The sequence below is a fragment of the Kickxella alabastrina genome, assembly GCF_025024165.1.
Source record: "Kickxella alabastrina strain RSA 675 chromosome Unknown BX661scaffold_23, whole genome shotgun sequence".
Classification (NCBI taxonomy): Eukaryota; Fungi; Kickxellomycota; class Kickxellomycetes; order Kickxellales; family Kickxellaceae; genus Kickxella; species Kickxella alabastrina.
In genome coordinates, this window is record NW_026251494.1 from 44,313 (window position 1) to 66,310 (window position 21,998).

The following is a 21,998-nucleotide window of genomic DNA, read 5'->3' on the forward strand; positions in this document are numbered from 1 at the left end:
TCACTCAGCGCCATGCCGCCACAGCCAGGACAGCGACATATCAGCGGTGCTGTAGCGGCTAAATGACTTTCTCGCAGTCCCCGAATACTGTGGCGATGACACCAGCGTCTCAGCGCCGCTGCGGTGCAGCGAATCACGTCTCGGCCTCGATGAGCGCTGGTACTTATTAGCTGTCGGCAGGGCAAAGTTCACTGGGCTTTCTGGCCGGATCTTCTCCAGCATGCTTGGTGCAGCGCCATCGACCAGTGTTCTTGCGGATACTGGGCTGTACACTTCTTTGATATACTCTTGCTCAGCGGCATTTGCTTCTTTCTCAATGACCTCGACCAACTTCTCCTTGATATTCTCAATGGCCTCGATAGCCTCAATGGCCTCGATGAACTCCTCCTTGTCCTCGATCTCCTCAATCTCCTCGATGGCCTCCTCCTTTTCCTCGATCTTCTCAATGACCTCGATGACCTCTTTCTCCTCGATCTCTCTCCTCGATGACCTCCTTGCTCGATCCTCATCTCCTTGATGACCTCGATCAGCTCATTATCGATCTTCTCAATGACCTCGATGACCTCTTTCTCCTCGATCTCCTCAATCTCCTTGATGACCTCGATCAGCTCATTATCGATCTTCTCAATTACCTCACCTTCTCCTCGACCCTTGCATTTATCTCCACATTAATTTCCTCCATATTGTTGATATCGTTGTCTTGGCCACTCTCAACTTTGTCAATGTCTTCAACCACACTGGAATTCTCGTCGATTTCACTGATTTCGCTGATGTCGTCAATATCCTCAATGTTGTCAATGTCGACTTCGTTGTTCGCATTGCTGTCGGCATCGTTCGCTGGTTTTGAGGTAATAATCTCGGCGGCAAATATTTCCGAGGCAGCCAACAGCGGCTGCCGCCTAGTCACCGTCCTGGTTACCGTGCTCGCGTACTTGGCCAGGGCGCTGTCAATAGCCAGCATGCGCGCTGTGCCGCTTCCAAAAGTGGAGGACTGATCAATGGCCGAAAAGTCCGAAAAGCTGGAGCGCACGGTCAGCGAAGGAGAAATGACATAGGACTGCCTGCGTGACCCTAGCGAGTCACTGGTGCGCCAGCGGCGCTCCGTCGTCGAGCACTGACTCAGCGTCGATGTGCGTCTCAGAAGCCTGCCCGGACGCCTTTGAACCTCGTCTCGGCCGTCGCCCACAGCCACTCGGGCTCCTCCGCCCGAACACTGGCCCTGCTGCTGTGCACTACCAACGGCGCCAAACTCCCATGCGTCCCTAGAAACCCGCAGCACACGGGTAAACTCGCTCAGGCAGGCCACGCAGGCCCCATGGGTGGTTTCTTTGTCAAAAGGATTGGACTCAGCCATGCCAAAAGCGTCACCCGGTGCATCCTGGCGGCCACAAACAACTGCCGCACCTGGTCCGGCTGCAGACAATCCAGCGTCTCGTCAACAATGGCAAATCTCGGAGAATGGTACAAAAGCCGACAAATGCTCACAGCGTAGAGCTCGGCTGGACCCAACACCTTGGACCAATCCACCACATAGCCCCAGTCGTCGCTGGCCCTTTGCAGAAGGAACTCAAAGTCCATAAATCGCAGAATGGCACCCAGGTGTCTCTCGCTGATGCCCCGCCGAGTGCACTGCGTTTTGTCATGTGGGAAAATAAGCAAATCCCACAGCGAGCTGCTACCAGCCTTGATGTAGGGTCTGGTAGCAACATGCATGATTCCCGTGTGCGGCTGCGGGCTGCAGAGATGGCCCCCAAGGAGCAGTGTTTGTCTGCCGAGCAGAAGCCGCACAAGGGCGTTGCGCTTGTGCTGCTGCCTTGGTCCGAATATAAGGGTGGGGTGGCCCTGGGTGATGGCCAGTGTGAGCGGTGGCCAGTGCTGGAGCTGAACACGCGCAATTGGATCTGTGAGTTGTCGATTGTCCATTGGGCTTCTGACGCATCCGAGGTGGCTGAGGTGTCTAACCCCTGTGTTGACGCAGTCGAGGCCGTTATTATTGTGATTGATGGATAACCGCCCGCTGGCCTGATTCCTCGGTTGTGCGTTGTTCGGCCTGCTGAATGTCTGCCATGGCCAAAGGGGATAAAGTTGATTTGCTTGGAATAATCCCAATGTCCCAACAACAACAAAAGAAAATGAGTTTGAAAAAAAAGAATAGAAAAGTAAAAGATAGGAGTTTTAAAAAAATACCAAAACAATAACAAAAAAATTATCTTGCAAAAGAAGAAGCAGCAAAGGGGATATTTTTTCCTTGTTTCTTTTAAATGGACGGGCATGTGCTAATATTTTTTTAGTTCCTGTTAAGCGCTTTCTTTTTCTATTTTTCTATTTTTCTCTATTTTTCTTTCTTTTTTAATGCGGAAATAATACTTGAATTTTTTTATCACGCTGCGTGGCTTTTGTTTCTGTTTTTCTCATATTGAATTTTTATTTATTTATTAACAGATGATGCGGCATTGTGGTAGTTTTTTTTTATATATATCTCTTGTACTTTCAGCCTCCCTTTTATAAAAGATGGAGAGCGAGTGAGAAACTATCGTCAACAATTCTTCACAGTGGGGTCTGAAGCAAATAAAGAAAGCAAATATAATATTTCTCTTTTTTTTATTACTTGTACGGAATAGTAGACGTAAACCCGTATTTTCCGAGCATTTGGAAATCGAACGAGGTATATAAAAGGCGCAAGATCGTCCTAATAAAATTTATGTTTGCACTCTTTCATCCCTAAACTTTTTTGCTTGACAAACAGCAGCAGCAGCAAGAAATAAATAAAATGTTCTGTGTAAAGCACGTGCCTTTGTTTATTTTTTACGTTTGGCGGGCATGTCGGTGAGAAGTTAGCATTGTTGGCAATGGCAAAAGCAAAATATAATTTATCATGTATTGTGTATGCAAATGTTCAATTTGTACATGTCAAATAGCAATAATTATATTAAAAACGCCACTTTTACGCTATTTATTGTTTTGTTTTTGACATATTTGACAAAGTTTATTTTTTCATCTCGAGCACAATCCAATGCACTTGAGAGGATAATAAAGGCAACAAGTGAAAAAAACATAAGAGCCACCCTACACTGGAATTCTTTTATTTTTTGGTCATTGTGTATTAGAGTGGAAAAGAAGAAGAAACATGTCTCGATATTTCCTTTTTTATAATCTCTTCTCGGAAGACCCAAATATTAGTTTTTTTTTTCTCCGAATCACATATAAAAAATAAAAAGGCATATTTTTTTTGCACTATCTCCACATTTCCCAAATGTCCCCATCATTTCTAGGCAAACGCTCGAGCACTATAACTACAACGTCTGACCGTCGCACCATCGACAGCGCCAGCAGCACCAGCAGCAGGTTGGCAGAATGGAATCAGCCCAATGCCCTCGCCCAGATCTCGCACACCCTCACCCTTCATCTCGCCTGCCAAAGCAGGTTTCGCGAAAATCTAATATTTTCACACTCGACTTTGAAGTCCTTTCAAACTTCCCTCTGCCACCCACCACACAGCCTGGCCTTACTTCCGTTACCAATTCGCCTCTATCGAAATTTGAATTTGACAACTCCGCTTTTAAATCGGCCATGCACCCGTCACAGCAAGCAGCGAGAACGAGCACGGGCGGCGGCAGCGGCAACGGCGACAGTAGCGCAGTTTGCCCTGGGATTTCGACCTAAACAACAGCTGCGACGACCTGGCGTCCATACGACCGCCGTCCGCGCTCTTCAAAAAATTCTTGAAAAAAAGCCACGACAGCCTCTCGCGGGCAACAGAAAAAGAGAGCCCCAGCAGTGTCGGTAGCATCGAAAGCAGAGCAAGTCGCATTCGACTGCGCCGCATGCCCTCGCTGGAGTCGCTGGAGTCGCTGGAGTCGATGGGTCGATGGGTCGATGGGTCGATGGGGTCCAGGCGCAGATTGCGGATACATGCCCAGGAAGTGTCTCCGTTGGACGAAGAGATGCCGCCGGTATCGCCGTTTTTCACGCGTATCTCGGAGCACGAAATCACAAAGGCGAGGGCGGTCGTGCGCAGGGCCAGCACGTCGCGAAGGAACACCGTGACCATGCACAGCGACTACGGCCAGAGCCTGCACCAGAGGCTGCAGCAGCGAGGAACGTGGTGCTCGCCCGATATCAACACAATGTTTGGTAAGTGCGGCATTTTCCAAAACCAAACAAACACACGCCCTGCTGGGAAAGAAAATGCTTTTTGGCGGTTTTTGTTAAAAAGAAAACAAGCGTGGTGTGAGAAAAAAATATGTTCCCTCTTTGTGTAGAGCCATTGCGGTTGGATCTGCATATGCCCGGCCGCATGCCGCTGCAGCGGGGCCGCTGGACCGCTGGACCGCCTTGTCTCCGACCATGTCCTCGTGGGGCCCGCTTGACGCGCCGGCCAAGCACGCAGACGACATGGCTGGCTCCTTGGAGAGCGCCGAATGGCTGGGCAACCAGGAGCCGCCCATGTCGCCCATATTCGCGGCATACCGCTCGCCGCCGCGGCTGCGCAAGGAGCGGCGGTTCCTCGTCAACATCCACTCTCTGTTTTCGTCGCCGCTGGGCGACAAGGCGCAGCCGCAGCTAATTGTCAGAGAGTTTCCGGAGGGCGGCGAGGCAGTGGACATTGGGGACCCCGACGTTCGGCAGGCGCTGCGGCACCACCCCTGGGTGCTCAAGCTGGGCGGCAGCCAGCGCAAAGCCACGCCTGCAGCCACACGCCTGCGCCTGCCGACCCGGCGTCCGCCCGTAGCCGCCCGCGGACTTGGTGCGCCCACGGTGTCGTTCGTGGCCAGCAATAAGAGCAGCTTTGTGTACTCTGACCGCTGCGTGCGCGCCATAGACATAGATGCCATGGTCAAGGCGTACTTGCCCAGCGTCCATCAGCTGCTCACGGGCGAGGACCCCGAGGACGTGTCGTTGTCCGAGAGCTGCACGGCCACAGTGAGCAGCACGCCGGCGTACGCCGAGTCGGTCCAGTCGGCCCACTCGGGCTCGTCGGATGATACTCTGCGGCTCATCTCGGCCATTTCTCTGCCAAGCACGGGCTGGCCGAGCCGTCCCCGAACATGCTTTCTCGCCGCAGCGACATCGGCACGCGCCCGGATCCGGCAAAGCTGCTTGAAGAGCCGGCGTCGTCAAATGCGCGCTTGGAAGAGCTACCAATGAAGAGACTGGTACGTCGCAGTGACATCGGCATGCGGCCGACCCCGCTGAGGTTCCCAGAAGACGCGCAGCGGCAGCAGCGAGGCGTGTCCGCCATGGATCCACCAGCGCCGAATTCGCGGCTCGTAGAGCCGCCGCTGAGGATACTTGCTCGTCGCAGCGACACCGGGATGCGCCCCGACCCCCTGCGCATTTCCGAGGGCCCACAGCAGCTGCTGCACCACCCGCGTGCAACGACAGCCATGGATCCACCAACGCCAAATAGACGGCTCGGAGAACCGTCATTCAACAGGCTTTCCCGCCGCGGCGACATTGAAGCACGCCTCGATCCGCCGCGGCTTTCGGGGGACGATCAGCGGCCGCCAAGCACATCAGTCGATCCTCCCACTGCAAGGCTGGCCGAGCCACGGCAAAGAAAACTCGGTCGACACAGCGACGCCGGAATTCGCACCGAGCCGCCGCGCCAGCTGCGTGCTTCGGCGTCCGTCGTCAACCTGCGCGGGCATTCACAAACCAGGCACCAAACAAGCGCAATTCTATCCCGGCGCCCAGCCCACGGGTATCCGCGCCGCTTTTGCGCCGGCGCAGCGAGGTTCTGCCGCCGGCGTCCACGCCGCTGCTGCTACGACGGCGGTCGGCGTTCGAGCCCGAGTCCGCGGCGGCGGCGTACCGCGCATAATAGCCTACGGTCGCCAAGAGCGTTCGGCAGCATGGACGATGGCCGGCCACTGCGCGCCGGAGCGCTGTCGCCGAGAACATCCGCGTTGCGCATGTCCGCAGCATCGGAGCCCGGCCATGGGCTGCGCATGTCGGCGTTGCCCAATGCCACATTTCACCGCCGGCTCGCATTGCGCCGAGCCGGCCAGAGCCCACACGGTCGAGCGGTGAGCTTCTGCGCAACACGATGGTTTCGCCCAGGTCGCCGAGCCGAATGCCCAGCCAGCTGCCACTCCGACAAAGACGCGGAATCCAGCTACACAGCTGCCGCTTCCGTGCTGGTGTACGAGAGACGCCCGGTGGACCCGAGTGGTGCTGTGCAGAGGCTGAGTGCGCAGAGGTCGCCCAATATGAACGGGTATAGTACTTTGGGATGCGGCCCAAGGTCTGCGCCGCCTGTGCATGGCTATCTGGGTGTAGACATGCCGGTGCTTTCGAAAAGGCCTTTGGGCACGCGGCGGCTGGACGTCAGGAGCGCGTTTTTGGCTCAGGAAGCAGCTGTTGGTCAACTGGCTATGCGACCGTTGTAACAAGCATTGCACTTTTGTTTTTAGAACTAATTTATACAAATAATATACGAGAGATTCAATGAAAGCATGTAGCGAGAGGAGACACGCCAAGACATGCGCAACACGTGCTTTTTTAAATAGGCTTGGAGGAGTACTTCTCTTTACTGCTTTCAAAATAAGGGCAACTGGGGTGCATTGTAGCGCAGTCATTGCTTCCGTCTCGTTCAGGATTATTTGTTTTATTGGATTTACACTTGTGAACATAAAGCACCAACTTCCCTGACCATTTTCAGTTTGTTTTTATTTTTTTATCCCACCCCTATTTAGTTATACTTTTGCTTTTCTTTTTTTGTCATTTACCATGTCTTACATTGTTGGTCCACACTGTCAACTATCTGCCGATTGAAAATTCGAACAAATCACTTCTTACCGATGGTTTTAAGGAGACAGACTATGTCGCAATATTTAACAACAAACTGGTTTTCTCAGGAAAGACCAACACGTAAACATGTAATTACAATGCGTATGGCAATTGGAAAATATGCCATCCACTCGAAAGTATTAGCAGATATTGGGCTTCCCATTAATGTTCAAATTGTATGAAGGCGCGCACATAGATTCCGAGTTAGACAGTGACGAAGAAATAGAGGCGCCCAAATTTATCAAGGAAACAATGCGCAAGTTGGAGGAAGAAGAGAAGAGACGCGCCAAATATATTGCCAAAAGCAAGCTTTCAAACCAGGTCAAGAAGCGCATCAAGAAAACGCGCCAACCAATTCAGCTTACGCCTGATACAATTGAAGCATATCTTAATGATGAACTTTAGTTATGTTTGTTTTTAATTAGCTAACGTAACGCACTAGGCCTTTTAACAAGCATTCACCACTGCTAATTATATTGTAATACTCCATTTTCGTACATTCATATGCATGTTTTTTGTATATTTGTATATGCTGCGTAAAATGGCACGCGCCTGGTGACATTGTTGCACAGACTAAAGATATGGAAGTGGATGTTGAGGTTGAGAATCGCGAAACAGGTTTCCACCTGCGTACCGATTGATAGGGCGCTAATTGGATCATGCAGGCGTAAATTAGAGGGGCATTACATTGACGCCCAAACATGCTCACCATTTTGCGATGCACACGCATGAGCGCACACGCGCGAAAACCACAACATTGACTTGCCAAGATACTGGCTGCTGCAGAACAACCAGTTCTCGCCAACGGAGTGCATAATTGGCAATGTGCACAACAAAGGCGACGAGGCACATATGTAAGATGAGGCCGGCGCTAGTAGCATTTTAGAAACATCAGTAATAAAACTTTTTATAAATTCAACCCCGTTTTTCTAACACTAGACAACAGTGCTCTTCACACCCCCTCTTATTATAACATGCACTGCGCAATGTTTTTTTTTATAATAGATTCAAAGAAACCAAAAAAATAGCTGCCTTTAACGCTTTAGGTATTAACGTGGCCGCAGCACTTTGTAATACATTATTTTGCTGCAACCATTCGCTGTTCGTAAAATACCATGTAGACGCATACAGATACAACTACAACTACAAACCGTATTTAAACCAAATAAAAGTATGCGCTACTAAATGTGCATTCTTTACCTCTATTTTATTTTTACAATATAATTATTAAACAATAATATAGTACTACAGCTATGTATAACAATTACGACAGGCCGCTCGATACTTGCACATTGAGGGCAGCAAAAAAAAACTGGATGGTGCAGATATCAAGTATAAAGACTACATCAGTAAAGTTAACTACAGTTAGTCAAGTCTGGAAAGGCCAGTGACAAGTACAAGCTACACTACTGTGAAAATGACAAGTGGAAATTATGCGACTCAACGTGTTTATTGAAAATTACTCCACTTTCTCAATGGAGTTTAGAATACCCACCAGCCCCAGTAGCACTGACCAAACGATAGTTTCCAGGACGGAATGTCACTCAAGGATATCAAGGCTTTAGAGCTTAAGCGAGAGGAAGAAGCCCGGAGCACGCAGCTATTTTGTTGGCCAAAAAGGCAAGCGATTCGAAGACAAGGAAAAAAAACACACGCGCAAGGACATTAAGCTTATGCCCGAAAAACTTGAGGGAATTCGCAATGGTGACATTTATTAGGAAATTGATTAATTAATTTGAATTAACAAAGCCAATCAATAGTTTTTTAATAGTTGTAATTTAATTTAGAACGCCTTTGTCATAATATTTTAAATGCATATGCCGCTTTTACATTGCCTTTTTGTTAAATATTTGTTGGCTCTATTTTTTTGAAGTAAATTGCAAATAAAAGTTAGCAAAATCAACAGTTGTGTGCTTAAACGACCAGCATTGTTTTTTGTTTTTGAGCTGCACTGAGCTGTGCTTGGACCTTTGCCAACTAGTTTGGTGGCTAAACCTATTGAAGTTTCAATCTCACTCATAAATTGGCTCAATTAAGTGTACCCAAATAGCGCTTAATTGGGTGCCAAAATTGCAACTGGTTTATTTGGTTTGGTTTAGCATGTGTGTAATTTTTTTTATTGTATAAGCCTTTTGTTCATTTTGTGATGAAATCATACGATTTTTTTACACAAACAAAACACTCAATTCTTTGGCTTTTAAGAGCATAGCAAATTTTTGTTGGCCTGCTTTGCAGCATATTTTATGTTTTTTATTTGTGCTTTATACAGTTGGCCTTGGCAAAGTATAGGAAAATGCAAGAGCAAAAAATAGAAAATAGAAAATAAAAAAGCCCCAATCTCTATCACTCACTGTAAAATAAAAGTATACCCTGCCCTTAGTTTCCCACGTTGGCCATATTCATTATAATTTCTATTAAATATATTCCCTAAAGTGCATGGCAAAGTTGGACGCACCCGGGTTGTATTTCCATTTGATTTGATTTAGTGTGACATTTTGTAAAGAGCGCTGTCATTTTAACTATAAAATCAACAACTCAACCCCTACGTTTTTTTTGTTGCAAGAATTACAGTCAACAAAGCTTGATTTTTCACTTCTATCACCGTGCTATTAATAATGAATTTTATTGGGCTTCTTTTGTTTAAAGGGGGTTCGAAAGGCGACACGGTGCCGTGGCTTCAACGGAAAATAAAAAATAATTGGGGTTGTGTGCGCTTGCTATGTGCTACTGACACTACCAGAGTAGATAGGGTGTAGCCTACTCCAGACCTGTGATGCAAAAAAGTAGTGGGTTGGGTGGCATTAATAGACAATTAATTGTGAATGGTTGTAGCAACGTGGGTATTTTTGCCTGTGGCAGGAAAAAAGGGTTCCCATGTTTGCCCAATTCATTATACAAAGAGTAAAAATCTCCATTAATTGGGTTTTCCGACCAACATCGGCGAGACAGCTTTGTAGCGATTTATTGCACATTTAAATGCTATGGCATCGTGTAATGAATTTTCTTTATGCTTTCTGTGCATTTTTTTATTTATGTTTAATAAAATAGGTGCAAGGGTTTTTGAAGCTTTTTTTCCGCCCCTGAAGTTATATATTTAAGGACAAGCACCATTGTCCACATCTTGTTTTTGCTAGTTATTTACTTTGTTATTTCTTTATTCTTCTATATATTTACTCACCATACTTACAACACTATGCGTTCCAGCAATTATGTTGCGCAACACCTTCCCAACCCGATTATCAGCAGCATTTTGGAGTATGTCGCCGACTTTAAAAGCATCAGCCTCGTTAACAGCATTTACCTCGCTCGACCCAAGATTAACACGTATCTTCAGCTCACGCAAGTCTGTAGCAGCTGGCGGTCGGTTATGATGCACCCCTTGTGCCGAGACATGTCCATTATACTCGGTTGCATAGATGGCCTTGACATGTTTGGGTACCGCATGTGGCCAGTCAACGAGTCGTACGGAAAGTATACATTTGACCACTTGGTAAGGTCACTGCGCTTGGTTATCGACTACTGCACATTAAAAAACGGATCGGCTCTGGAGAGGTTGAAAGAGCTGCCGTACAAGGACATGGTTTTCGAGAATGCACACACATTGAACTTGGTTTTTGGGACTGTTACTGCTGTAAATATACAAAGCAAGCGGATGTGGAAAATTTGGTCGAAAAACACGTGTTGGCGATAAAGGCTATGGTTCCGAACGTGCGCAATATCTTTGTAGAGAGCAGGCCCGACAACACTGGTCTGGACGGCCGTGTATCTGGGTCGTACGACATAGTGCCCCTGCTGTTGAGCGGGGTTAAAAAGTCGATGTTCAGTCTGGGTGACTCGAGGTTTATTGAATTTGTTAATGCGGAAAGTTTTCTCGGTCTAACTCACTTGGCTTTTGGTGGGGATATTGACGATGAGAGAATTATAGAGCTCGTTCACAGCAATTCAGCGACCTTGGAGAATCTCGAAATAAAGTTTATCCGAAATGGCAATGTGGCCCACCTAGCTAGAACTAGCAATGGCGCGTGTGCATCGTTTCCATGCTTACAGAAGCTGCACTTGAAGAGAAAGTCCAAGGGCGTATCAGTCGAGGAAGTTGCGCTGACCGAAGCCATTATGTTCCCCAGCCTCCAGTGGCTGACCATTGAAATGGAGCATCCGTTCGGTGACGATACTATTTTCAGAGGAAACGCCGAGACGCTTAAATACATAGATATGCAAGTAGACACGTCGACATTGGACATGGTAAGCAGATGCGGTGTTTTTGCCAAAGGTCGGTACCGAAAATTAAATTATGTATCGTTAAAGCCTGTCAGGCCGGGTGGAACCGGCATTAATGTGTCTCCAAGCCAGCTGTCGTCGATTGCAATGGCCATGGCTGCCGGCTCCCAATCCTTAAACGTCAACTTGTTTGACCTGGGCAGAGAGGTAATTCACTATATTAAAGAAAGTCCTAGTGTGCGAAACATACGCGTGCTCAATATGACAAGAACAAAGCTGTCTCTTTTCGACATAATATATCTGGTGCGCCAGCTGCCTATTCTCGTAGAAATCGGAGTTCAATATTCCGGAACCGGTTCTGAATTTGATGAGCTTAGTCCCGGTGACTTTCCAGACTACGTACATGCACAGTACCGCCCGCTAGGCCGTTATCTGGATTGCCTGAACCAAGACCACAATGGCACCGACAGCAATGCCGAGAGAATAGCCGCATGTGCTATGCTAATGGCAATTATGTGCCCGAACATGACGCTGGCTACCGTTCCTGATAATTTCAAAGACGGATACACCGGCTTTATAGAGCAGGCACTCACAAAAACGCCATTTGGAAAGTATGCTGACCGGCTCAAGTTTTTAACCGAGCGGACAAGAAAGCCCATCATACATACGCTAAGAATGTAAACAAATAATAATTTATTGTAATTAATACTGAATAATTTTTTAAGAGTACTCATCCATCTTTATAGTTGAATAAAACCACCAAGCAAGTTTTGCTAATAAATGTATTCACGCTGCTCAAATCTTGGGCGCGGAAAACAGCTGCTTCATCGGGTAAAACTCCTTGTCCAGGTAAATGGCGATGTGCTCAAACCTGTCCGACCCAAAGTACATTTGCGGCTCGGACTCGCCCTTTCTATACACAAGAATAGTCGGCGCGCCGAATCCCTTCATCTGCTCAACGTCGGCAGTGTTCTGCTTTACCGCCTCTAGGGTGTCTGGCACACTGATTGCCTCCTCGACAACACGCGCATCTACCAGCCCATCGAGCGCCTGTTTTATGTCATCGGCCGACTCCGGCGCCCTGCGCTCGACGTACTCCATTCTCCACAGGCGGCGCATCGCTGGCACCATCAACCGCGGGTGGTGCGTCTTCAAATACTGTAGCGTGCGTAGCGCGGTGGTAGAGTTGTAAGGGAATTTTGTAGGCTCTCCCTTGAACGGAATCTTTGTGATACTCGACGTGCGACGGGCATCAGTTATCAGGAAAGGCCCCTTGTTCGGACTCAGCATGTTTTTTGTGTTCCTCATAACCTGCCCAAGATTGAACGGACGGTATTCAACCTCGATGCCCCACAGCGCCGTGTACTTTTCCATAAACTCAAATCCAATGTAGCTGAACACGGACAAGACGTCAAAGTAAAACACGATCTTGGGGATAGTAGGCATTGGTTTATTTTGTAAAAATAATAATAATAATAATGGCTAAAAAAAGATAAAAAAAGTGAACAAAAAATGATAAACATAATAGGTGGTAAAAATTCCAATTGTTTTAGAATATCCAGACTCGCACGACAGCGAGCTTTCTTAGGATTGTCTTATTGTGCATGAATGAGGCGGCCGAGTGCATGTTTGCGAGGCAAGGCATGTGATTTGACATTTGAAATAATGAATTTTATTTTATTTTATTTACTCCCAAGTGCGGCCTCGCCGCTGCTGCCACGGCGGCAAGATATTGCATGACTATCAGTAAAAAACAAATGCAAATGCCGCAATCAATCAAATAAATATACTGATATATACATATACACGACATGTGAAAGTAAGCAGCGGCATTGAATGTCGTATATAAAAGCAAAATGTCGAGACGCTAAAAAAGTACATAAAAAAATATATTGGATGAGAAAAAATAACAAGTTGTACACGGAAGAGATGAAAAGTTTATAATACGAGGTGTGTGTGTGTGTGTCCACGGGACAGCACAAGAGGCGCCACTCTGACCGCTTTTCACTTTGCAATTGAGCTGCGCAGAGTCCACAGAGAGCGAGCCTTGCGCAGGGTCGGGATGTTCGAGGCAACAGCAGGCGAGGCGTTGGCCGCCGGTGGAGCGGCCTTGGCGGGCTTGACGGGCGCGGGCTTGGAGGATGGCGACATGAAGGACGAAAAGAGGGCATCGGAATGCCAGAGACAGCCGACGATGTGGTTTCGGGTTTGGCCAAGGACTTGGTCCTGTTGCGACTCAAGAAGCTCGGTCTGCCGAAGCGTCCGCTGAAGCTGCTCCTGGTGGCCGTGTTGGTGGAAGCCTTGGGCGTGGTAGACTCGGAAAAGTCAACAACAGGCAAGCCTGCCGGGCTGCTCAGCGGTGACAAGTGCGACTGCAGTGCCCCTTCGGTATTCGGAGACACCTCAGGGACAGTTGCCAGCGCGCTAGCAGCAGCATCGGGGCTCTGGGGCACGTTGCGCGCGCAAAACTCGCCAAAGTCCTCGACTTCATCGTCGTCGTCATCGCTTAACGTGTAGGCAAAGGTGATGGTGTTGACCTTGGCGTGTGGTGAGGCGTTGGTGCGGAGCATGTCGGCTATGCTACTGTGCAAAATGCCGACGTTTGTCTTGAGCATGGGCGTCATTGCGCGCTCCACCAACGCGGGTCAATGGTCCGCGGCACAATGTCTGGCGTGTGCACCGGCCGCAGCGTGAGGAACTCATCATCCTGCTTGAACAGGTTCTGGATGCTCGGCCGCTGCAGGCCAGATGCAGAGGCTGAAGCAGAGCTAACTGTGGTGGATCTCCTTGTCTTCAGTTCGTCGCTATTGCGTTCGCCATTAGCATTCGGGCCGTTTGTAGGTCCTACGCGGTCATTTGAAGTGCTTCCATAGCCGCTGCTGTTTAAATTGATGCGCCGGGTGCTCGTTGATCCAGCAAGGCGCAGCTGGCTGGCCGAAGGCAGCCGCCGGACCCCCTGCCCATTGGCGCCGACCGAAGTTGTGTTGGCCGTCCTGGCCGCTGGCGTGCTTGCCGTGGGATGATCCTGCGACGCGCGCCTGTAGGTCAATGGAAGAGAGCTGCCGTTGGACGACGACAGCCGCGACACATTGGTGCCGCTCAGTGCGCCGATGCTCGCGTTTAAAGCGCGAGTTCCGCACGCCTGGGATAATATCTGGGCTCCTCCTCCTCCATTGCCAGTGCTGCTCCTGTGCGCTGCGTACACCTCGGCATTGAGGCTGCGCGACTGCTGCGAAAACGCATCGTTGAAGCCGGTCGCGCCGACATCATTACGCGCAGCGTCCAGGCGGTGCTGCTGGTGTCTGCTCAGCGTAGCTGCCAGCGAAACCGGCGCGCGCAGGCCCGAGACAGGCGACGGAATCCGTGAAATCTGCGACGAGTCGTATCCGGACTCGGACGCCAGTGAGTAGCGCGAGCCGTTCAAACCCATGACCATTGACCGCGGCGACGCAATGCTCGACCGCAGCGCGCGGGCCTCCTTGGAGCTGCCAAACGATACAGGAAACGACGCGCGTGGGGGCAGCGTGTGCCTCGCGGATGTGGACACCGGCAGGTGGTACGTTGAGCTGCGGCGCATCCCGCTGTTGAGCACGGCATTGGCCTGCGTGATAAGAGACTCGACCTCGCTTCTGCGGCGGCAAGAGGGCAAGGGCAGCAGGGACCGTGAGGACCCGAGCTGCGATAGGGAGTGGTTCGAGCTGCGTCTGTCGGCCATTCGGGCAGCCTGCTGTCCGTCGAGGTCGACAAAGGCGCCTCGGAGATTCATGACTGACGAGGGCGCCCGCAGCTGCCGCGATGCCGCCGACGGCTCGGGCTTGGCGCCCAGTCCGAGATCGCTGCGGCGAGAGGGCTTGCGCAGCGACGACGGCTTCAGACGGGTACTGGGATTTGAGCTGACAGTGGGGGCAGTTGTAGGCGCGCTGCGTCTCAGCGTGTCGTCGGACGATGCGGACTGGTAGGACTCGGCGTATGCCGACTTACCTGTCATTGTGAACGAGCTGCTCTCGGAGGGCGTGCGCTCGTGGTTGCTGTCGGACTCGAGATCCTCGTCAATGATCTCTGTCGGTTGAAGCAGTGCGTGGATGCTGGGCAAATATGCCTCGACCATGGCTTCAATGTCGATGGCGCGCACGTTGCTATCGGAAACAGACTTGACAGTGCTCGCGTTGCTGACCATAAAGGACATCGTGGGTCTGGTTAAACAAAACCCACCAAATGCCGGCGAGTGCTGACGGCAAGAAGGCAGGCGCAAGCGCGATGCCGCAAGTCTTTGCTCGTTGTGCTGCTGCTGGCGCTGGCGCTGTCGGTTGCACAGAGACAATACCCATGGGTAGCCTCTCAGTGCCCTGCGCACGTCGGAGTCGCTGCCAAAATCTTCGACCTCGACCAGGGTGTGGCCAAATTCACCCCTGACGAGCTCGCTGATGGTGACCCGCGGCAGCGCCTTGCTGTTGAGCGGTGACGAGAACGGCGAGAACACATCGACTTTGAAGGTCCGTTCGCGCGCAGGCTGGATTGGGCGTGCGGGGGCTTTGATAATGGCTTGGTTTCTGGCCAAAGAGCTGGGTCCGGTGAAGTGTGGGGAGATGGGTGGCCCCTGGTTGCCCAGCCACTCTTCGGGGCCCTCCGCGTCCAGGGACGGTGAGGCATTGGAGGCCAAGGCTGCCCACCGGACCATTGGGCCCAACAGTGACATGCGCGCTGGAGCGGCGCTGTTAATCTGAACATTCGAAGCTAAGCGTGCAAAACAAATCAAGAAAGCGAGCGAGCAAGACACAATGCCAGCAGGCAAAAAAAAGAGGGAGGAAAGATAATTCAAATTTTAGTGCTTCATGTCGTTCACAAACATCAATGTGGTTTTTTCTTTTACTTGAGCCAAATAGCCGTACAATGACTTACCGTATATGGACTCCCTGTCGGGCGCGCACCATGTATCGCGCTGCTTCGAGCGGCTCTGCACCTGGGGTTCCTCGACAGTCGTGTACAGGCCAAAGGTGTTGCGACGCGTCAAGCGTGCCCGCTGTACAGTATCCCGTGCCACCACAATGTCGTTTGCCGAAATTCGAGAGAAAAACGGCGACACAGGCGGCATCTCAGCGTCGAGCATCGACAGCTGAGGTGACACATCACCAGCATGTGCGACAGCCGATGTGTCCATGGCATTCGCCATCGATTCTACGGCGTGCAAGGATGGGATGCGCTGCAGCTGCTCGCGGTGCTCTTGGCTCAGCGACACCTCGTCGGTGTTTCGGCGTGATGACGCAGGCGTCTCCAAAGTCGCGGTGAACTGGCTCAAGTCACTCATGTCGCCGAGGCTCTTGTCGAAGAGCACCGATGGCGGCCGCATTGTGGCCAGGTTGTCGCCACTGTCGCTGTAGCCAAAGCTCCACGCATAGGCCCTGCTGGCCGCAAACGAGGACGACTTGGTCATGTCGCTCGGCTGGTGCGGTGGTGTGCAGCCCATGGCGGACTCCGAGTAACCCAGCGGCAGTGCTGCTGCTGGTATATTCGCTACTGCGGTGCCCAGCTCTACTGCTGAGGGTAACCGCTGTTGTGGTTGATGCCTATAACCTGGATCTTCCTTGCTCGGTGGATTTACCGCTCTGGAAAGCGTTCCGGAGACGCAGTAGTGGGGTGATGTATCTGCGGCAGATTCAGCAATGCCCTCAATATTGTGTGCAAGCGCGGTAGGGGGGCTCTCGGGTAAAATTGAATAGTCGAATTCAGAGGAATGCAATTTGGGTGAGCTCGGAGGAGAAAGGGGCGGCGGAAGCTGGCCGCCGGCCAAGTGCGTAAAAACACTGCGCGGCGCCTCCGGCCTGGTCACTGGCGGCTCGGGCAGGCTGCTCAGCAGCGCCTGCAGCATGCTGTCCTCGGTCCCCCCAACCCTCCGTAAAGCATGGCATCGTTTACAGCGTCCGTGTTCATCGCGGCTGTTGTTGTGCTGGAGGCTGCTGTCGACGTACTGCTGGCAAATCTACGTATTCGTTCATGACAGCAGGCATTGATAACGCGCGTTGCTGTTGCTGCCGCCGCCAGCGGCGAAGAGTACTGCACTGGACAAGCCGGCATACATGCCTAGTTGCTCTGTTGCTGCTGTTGCTGCTGCTGGGCGTCGCCGTGGAAGCGCCGATTGCCGAAAGCTGCGTGGTAATGTGGATGGCAGGCCGATTGACCTGGCCTTCAAGTCCCATCCGCTGCCTTTTCAGACAGTGTATCGGGGACGGCCATTGGCGGACGAAACAAGTGTTCGACTCCAAAACAATTGAATGTCTAAGTTTCTTCTTTCCCAGGGCTCCAGAGAAAAAGAGAAAAATAAAAGATGAAATAAAATAAAAAAGATTGACGCTATGCACAGTGTGAAGAAAAAACAAGGGAGCGCTTGGATATGTATGGATATGTATGAGTATGTATGTGGCCTCCTGTTTGGGTTTGTTGTTGTCCTAGTCTGTTTATCTGTTTGTCTGTTTGTCGGTCAGTCTGATAGTGCCTGTGTGCAGATGGGGGAGAGGGGTTTGGGTCCCACTAGATGGCAACAGTGGCCTTTTTGTGCGATTTGTGGAAATGAAAAGGATTGAAATAAAGGGCAAATAGCACGCTAGACCTGGCTAGACTATATGAAGAAGAGAAAAGACGGGTCTCGAAAAAGTAAATAGGAAATAAAAATAAAAAAGAAGAAGCCTGGATATTGGCCAAGCAGAAGACAAAGTAAAGTATAAAAATTGAAGAGTGCAGGATTGTCAATTATAGTACGCCTTTAAAAAAATTAAGAAAAAATTATAAGCAAGTTCGCTGAAACTAAAAAATTGGTATGTACATGGAGTAAGGAACTGTAACAATCAAAATATGTGGCCTCTTTAAAAAAAGCTTATAAAAAAAAAGGGCCAGAAATAATAATAGAATTGGTATTAAGAAAATATCTGTTTATTGCGTATTAGTACCCGAATATTGGACCCAAGTGCGTATTTTATTTAGATTAAAATATCAATGGACGCAAGAAAAATAAAAGAAGAAAAATAAAAGCACGCACACAACCGTTATTTGAACAGAATATTAAAAAAAGCTCAAGAAGGGGAGACAAGGGAGGAAAAAAGTAACGAAAAATATAAAGCAAATAAAATCGTGCAAGAGAGAAAGAGGAAAAAAAGAGATGGGCTGAAATGGGCTTTCCCGACACATATGCCTGTTGAAAATCACTTGTATACCTTTTCTCTTCTCTTTTTTTCTATTTTTGTGGCATCTTCGGTTTGACCACCAAAAAAAAGAAGGAAAAAAACAAGAAAAAGTACGGCTCCGCCTTGGTCTCGACCTTGCACCAGGTAAAATAAAAGCGTGCATTTGGCCAAACAGGAAAAGGGGGGAGAGGTAGAGGCAATGGCAAAATAGACCGCTGAGCAACAATTGGTAATTTAGTTGGCCCTAAGTCCCTCTTTTTTCTTTTCTTTTTTCTTGTGGTTGGCTACATACATTTTTATTTCAATTTTTTCTTGTTTCCAGCTTCAAAGAGCAAAATAACAGATGCAAATATAAACAGCTTTTAGTCGACAATCGACTAACAAAAAATATGCAGAAAACGGTGCGCCTTATTATCTTGGGTGAGGGAGGCACAGCCTGAAGCGAAAACAAAATGCAAAAACAAACTGGATAAAATAATCTGTGCTGTCATATTCTTCCTGAGCACGCTCTCAAATTTGCATTCATATTAACAGCCCAGCCAAAACAAATAAAAAATTTGGGGGTGGGCTGAAAGAGAATTGCAAAAAAAAATGCTGCTCTTTTTCTTGTCAACTGCTTCCGCCTTTTTTTGCTTGTCTAACGTGTGTCTGACTGATTAACACTTTTTTTCTGGTATGAGCAAAAAAAAAACATCATCACATTCAAGCCGGTTTTTCTGTTGTTCATCTTTCAATTGGGCTTTACAAAAAATATAGACTGGCACATGCGTTGGTCTGCCTACATGGCTCAACATTTTTCTTATTTTGTGCCTGAAGCAAAAAGAAAAAGAAAATATAAAGTCAGATCATTGTATGTGTTCACTGTTTGATTCATTCATCAGCAGTTTTTTTGGGTCTTTGGTCCTTGCATCGGATGCTATGTATAAGTGACCAAGTGATTGATTGATTGAGTAAGCGACTGTGTACCCAGGAAGAAATAAAAGTTTTTTCTTCCCTTTTTTACATTACTAGGTTCCTTTTTATTCTACTTTGATTCAATGCAAGGAGTATGCCGTAAATGGACATTGACCGGTAGTCAGATATTTAATAAACAGTCTATACTAGCTTTAATCCAATAAAAACAAAATACTATTTTTTTGTTATTCAATAATTATTTTATTTTGCTCAGCCTTAATTTACCACTTGCATTAAAATGATGTATTACTACTGTATTTCTACAAGCAATGCATCCGTCCGCAAAAAAAGTAGTAGTAGAGAAAAACGTGGAGAAAATAACATAAAAATTTATGCAAAATATTCCGTTACTGCTTCTAGAATTTTCTGATATTGCAGGACAAAAATTGAAGAAGCAGAAAAAAAGGTTTAGTTCAATTGTTCTTGGCTCCAATATTTCAATTGTGCTAACGAACCAAAAGCCACATATTGCCTGTAAGAAAAATAGAAGAAAAAGGGGAGGAGGGTAGAAAAAAGTAAATGAAAATGAAAGACCGTTTCTGAATTGGTAGAAAAAGAATGAAAAGTGCCTGCACGCTATGCAAAAACGTAGAAAAAACAGAATCAGTACGATTAATATGCAGGATTCAGGACACCAATGGATCACAATGGTCTTAATCAAATGAACCGCCATTTTATTCAACAAAATCAACACTGAAAATCAACATGTTGGTGTATAAATTCCAACTTTATGAAATTGGAAACCTACATAAAAAACTCTTGCGGATCAAGCGTTTTCCATGGGTTTTCTTTTGTGCGATAACCCCCCCCCCCCACCATGTAAAGTGAATCAATTTCAAGTTCACCTTATATATTTTTGTTATTTTGCTGTGGTGTTTTCAAGTTTGGTATAGGCTGCGTCATCAAAAAAAACAAAAAGATAAAAATTGATCGGCGTTCTATTTGCATTTCCATGGAAAAAAGACTCTCGGCCCCATGTTCACACGGAACAATGTACAATCGATAATATGCCGAGAGCGGAGGAAGAAGAATAAATATTATAAATTAAACTTGGGCTGTTTATATAATTTTTCTATTTTTACAAATAGAATATTGGCGAGCGCCAATCAAACAACAAACAACATTCAAAAACAAAGTGATGTTATTTCCAAAACTAACTCCTTTCCCTCTCTCTCATCTTTTTTAGTTTAGTCTGTGCGTTGTCAGAAGGACAAGCACGCATAGTGAGTCTCATCGGACATTTAGTCAGGATTGGCTGGAACGATTGGCGCAAAATAAAAAAGTATGTGTGTCTACAAGCCCATAAAAGAACAGAGACGGACAGGGGGGGAAGGGGGCGAGGTGGTTGACAGGGAATTGGTTGTGCGGAGTTTTATATTTACTGAATTTGACAAACCCAATAGTACTCCACTGTATTGAGAGAGAGAGAAAAGCTCGGGTTTATGATTCTAATTTAGAAAACATTTAATTTTATTTTGATCTGAGCGTCGCGACCAAATTAGGTAAAACAAAATTTATTTATTTATTTATTTTGTTGTTTGGTTGCGAAATTTCATAAAGATTGTGTAATTCGCCACTCTTTCAATAACTTTATTATAAATGATCCCAATTACAATTACATTGCAATGTATTAAACAGTCTGTTATGTTGTCCATTAACAATGTATATTAATTGTCAATTGTAGGAGTTGATTTGGCCAAAACGTAAAAGCATTTGGTTTCTGTATATTATTTGTCAGGAAAATTAAAAAAAGTGAATAATGGTTGCAATGGCGTGTACAATTTAACAGTACCCGGTTGGAATAATATAAAACAATAACAATAACAAAAAATGTACAGCAACAGCCTTGAGGTGGATTGCAGGCCAGGTTGTTTTGCGGCAAAAAAGGGGGAGGGGTGTTGGCTTCCAAGCACACAAAATAGAGTTGGAAGACAATGGAAAAGCACGTTGGGACGGAATATGGCGTCTTTTTGGGGCATCCCTCTTTGTTTAACATGTTTTATCTGCCCAAAAATAAAAACAACAGACAAAAAATGACATGGCAAGGATGGGGGTGGGAAATGGAATCTAAAATTATCATTCAGATTAAATCAACAACCTAGTATTAAATCAAAGTTTATCGTTCATCGCTAGAGATTAGCCAGCACACACGCGTGAGGTGGCGTGGGGGCTCGTAAGTATGGGGGGGGGGGAATGAGCGCGAAGAGTGCTTCAAGATTTCATTAATTCAAATTCAAATTCCATTTTATTTTTCTTCTTTTAAATAATTATTTTAATCGCCATCGCAACAGCCTACCAAAAAATACTCCATTTCCTCTCTCTCTTTCATTTATATACTTTTTTTTCTAAATCCAGACGGGAAGAAAAATGAGCAACCACACATCAGCAGCGCCCTCGCAGGACATGCCGCCCAAGGGCGGGTTCTCGTCGATCCGGTACGAGCGGCGTCTTCCCAAGCGCGGACCCAGCGGCGTCGGTATGTTTGCGATTGCCGGAGCAATCATGGGCTACGGGTGGTACAAGCTGTACCAGGGCTTGGACGAGAGACGCGAGCTGGACCGCGAGAAGATCTGGGCGCGCATCCACCTGACACCGATGCTGATTGCCGAGGCAGATCGCGATGAGTACCGCAGAAAGCTTGCGGCGCTGGAGAGGGAGCGCGTTATTATGAAGGATGTCCCTGGATGGGAGGCTGGGAAGAGCGTCTACCATGGCACGCGCTATGTTCCCGATGTCATTGCGAATGTTCCGATCCATCAGCAGCCCGGGTTCAAGAAGGAATAGAGGCCCATTGTGTGGGTGGAGCAGAAGCGCTTTAAAGAAATAAATCAGTTAGAACAAAAAGAGTGAAAGAATGAA

General features: G+C 48.0%; 6 protein-coding genes across 6 annotated transcripts; 3 read left to right on the plus strand and 3 right to left on the minus strand.

Moving 5' to 3' along the window:
- On the minus strand, window positions 1–1,713 carry BX661DRAFT_172837 (uncharacterized protein; the record flags this gene model as incomplete). Its single annotated transcript, XM_051533811.1, has 3 exons — window positions 1–481; window positions 633–1,378; window positions 1,405–1,713. The coding sequence occupies 3 exons, from the start codon at window positions 1,711–1,713 to the stop codon at window positions 1–3; spliced, it is 1,536 nt and encodes a 511-aa protein (XP_051389538.1).
- Window positions 1,714–3,253: 1,540 nt separating this feature from the next.
- BX661DRAFT_200194 (uncharacterized protein) lies at window positions 3,254–7,650 on the plus strand (the record flags this gene model as incomplete). The annotated part of the gene is made up of 13 exons (XM_051538384.1): window positions 3,254–3,345; window positions 3,383–3,423; window positions 3,586–3,631; window positions 3,671–4,134; window positions 4,310–4,953; window positions 5,022–5,633; window positions 5,663–5,811; window positions 5,855–5,953; window positions 6,004–6,063; window positions 6,089–6,366; window positions 6,989–7,113; window positions 7,365–7,422; window positions 7,526–7,650. The coding sequence occupies 13 exons, from the start codon at window positions 3,254–3,256 to the stop codon at window positions 7,648–7,650; spliced, it is 2,793 nt and encodes a 930-aa protein (XP_051389539.1).
- Window positions 7,651–9,985: 2,335 nt separating this feature from the next.
- On the plus strand, window positions 9,986–11,691 carry BX661DRAFT_200195 (uncharacterized protein; the record flags this gene model as incomplete). Its single annotated transcript, XM_051538385.1, has 4 exons — window positions 9,986–10,423; window positions 10,486–11,066; window positions 11,106–11,217; window positions 11,383–11,691. The coding sequence occupies 4 exons, from the start codon at window positions 9,986–9,988 to the stop codon at window positions 11,689–11,691; spliced, it is 1,440 nt and encodes a 479-aa protein (XP_051389540.1).
- A 114-nt stretch (window positions 11,692–11,805) lies between these two features.
- BX661DRAFT_145667 (thioredoxin-like protein) lies at window positions 11,806–12,456 on the minus strand (the record flags this gene model as incomplete). The annotated part of the gene is made up of 1 exon (XM_051533129.1): window positions 11,806–12,456. The coding sequence occupies one exon, from the start codon at window positions 12,454–12,456 to the stop codon at window positions 11,806–11,808; it is 651 nt and encodes a 216-aa protein (XP_051389541.1).
- A 558-nt stretch (window positions 12,457–13,014) lies between these two features.
- BX661DRAFT_200197 (uncharacterized protein) lies at window positions 13,015–17,204 on the minus strand (the record flags this gene model as incomplete). Its single annotated transcript, XM_051538386.1, has 6 exons — window positions 13,015–13,143; window positions 13,197–13,640; window positions 13,673–15,711; window positions 15,910–16,882; window positions 16,924–17,061; window positions 17,085–17,204. The coding sequence occupies 6 exons, from the start codon at window positions 17,202–17,204 to the stop codon at window positions 13,015–13,017; spliced, it is 3,843 nt and encodes a 1,280-aa protein (XP_051389542.1).
- Window positions 17,205–20,907: 3,703 nt separating this feature from the next.
- On the plus strand, window positions 20,908–21,923 carry BX661DRAFT_194473 (GRIM-19; the record flags this gene model as incomplete). Its single annotated transcript, XM_051537884.1, has 2 exons — window positions 20,908–20,914; window positions 21,529–21,923. The coding sequence occupies 2 exons, from the start codon at window positions 20,908–20,910 to the stop codon at window positions 21,921–21,923; spliced, it is 402 nt and encodes a 133-aa protein (XP_051389543.1).
- Between the last annotated feature and the right edge of the window lie 75 nt (window positions 21,924–21,998).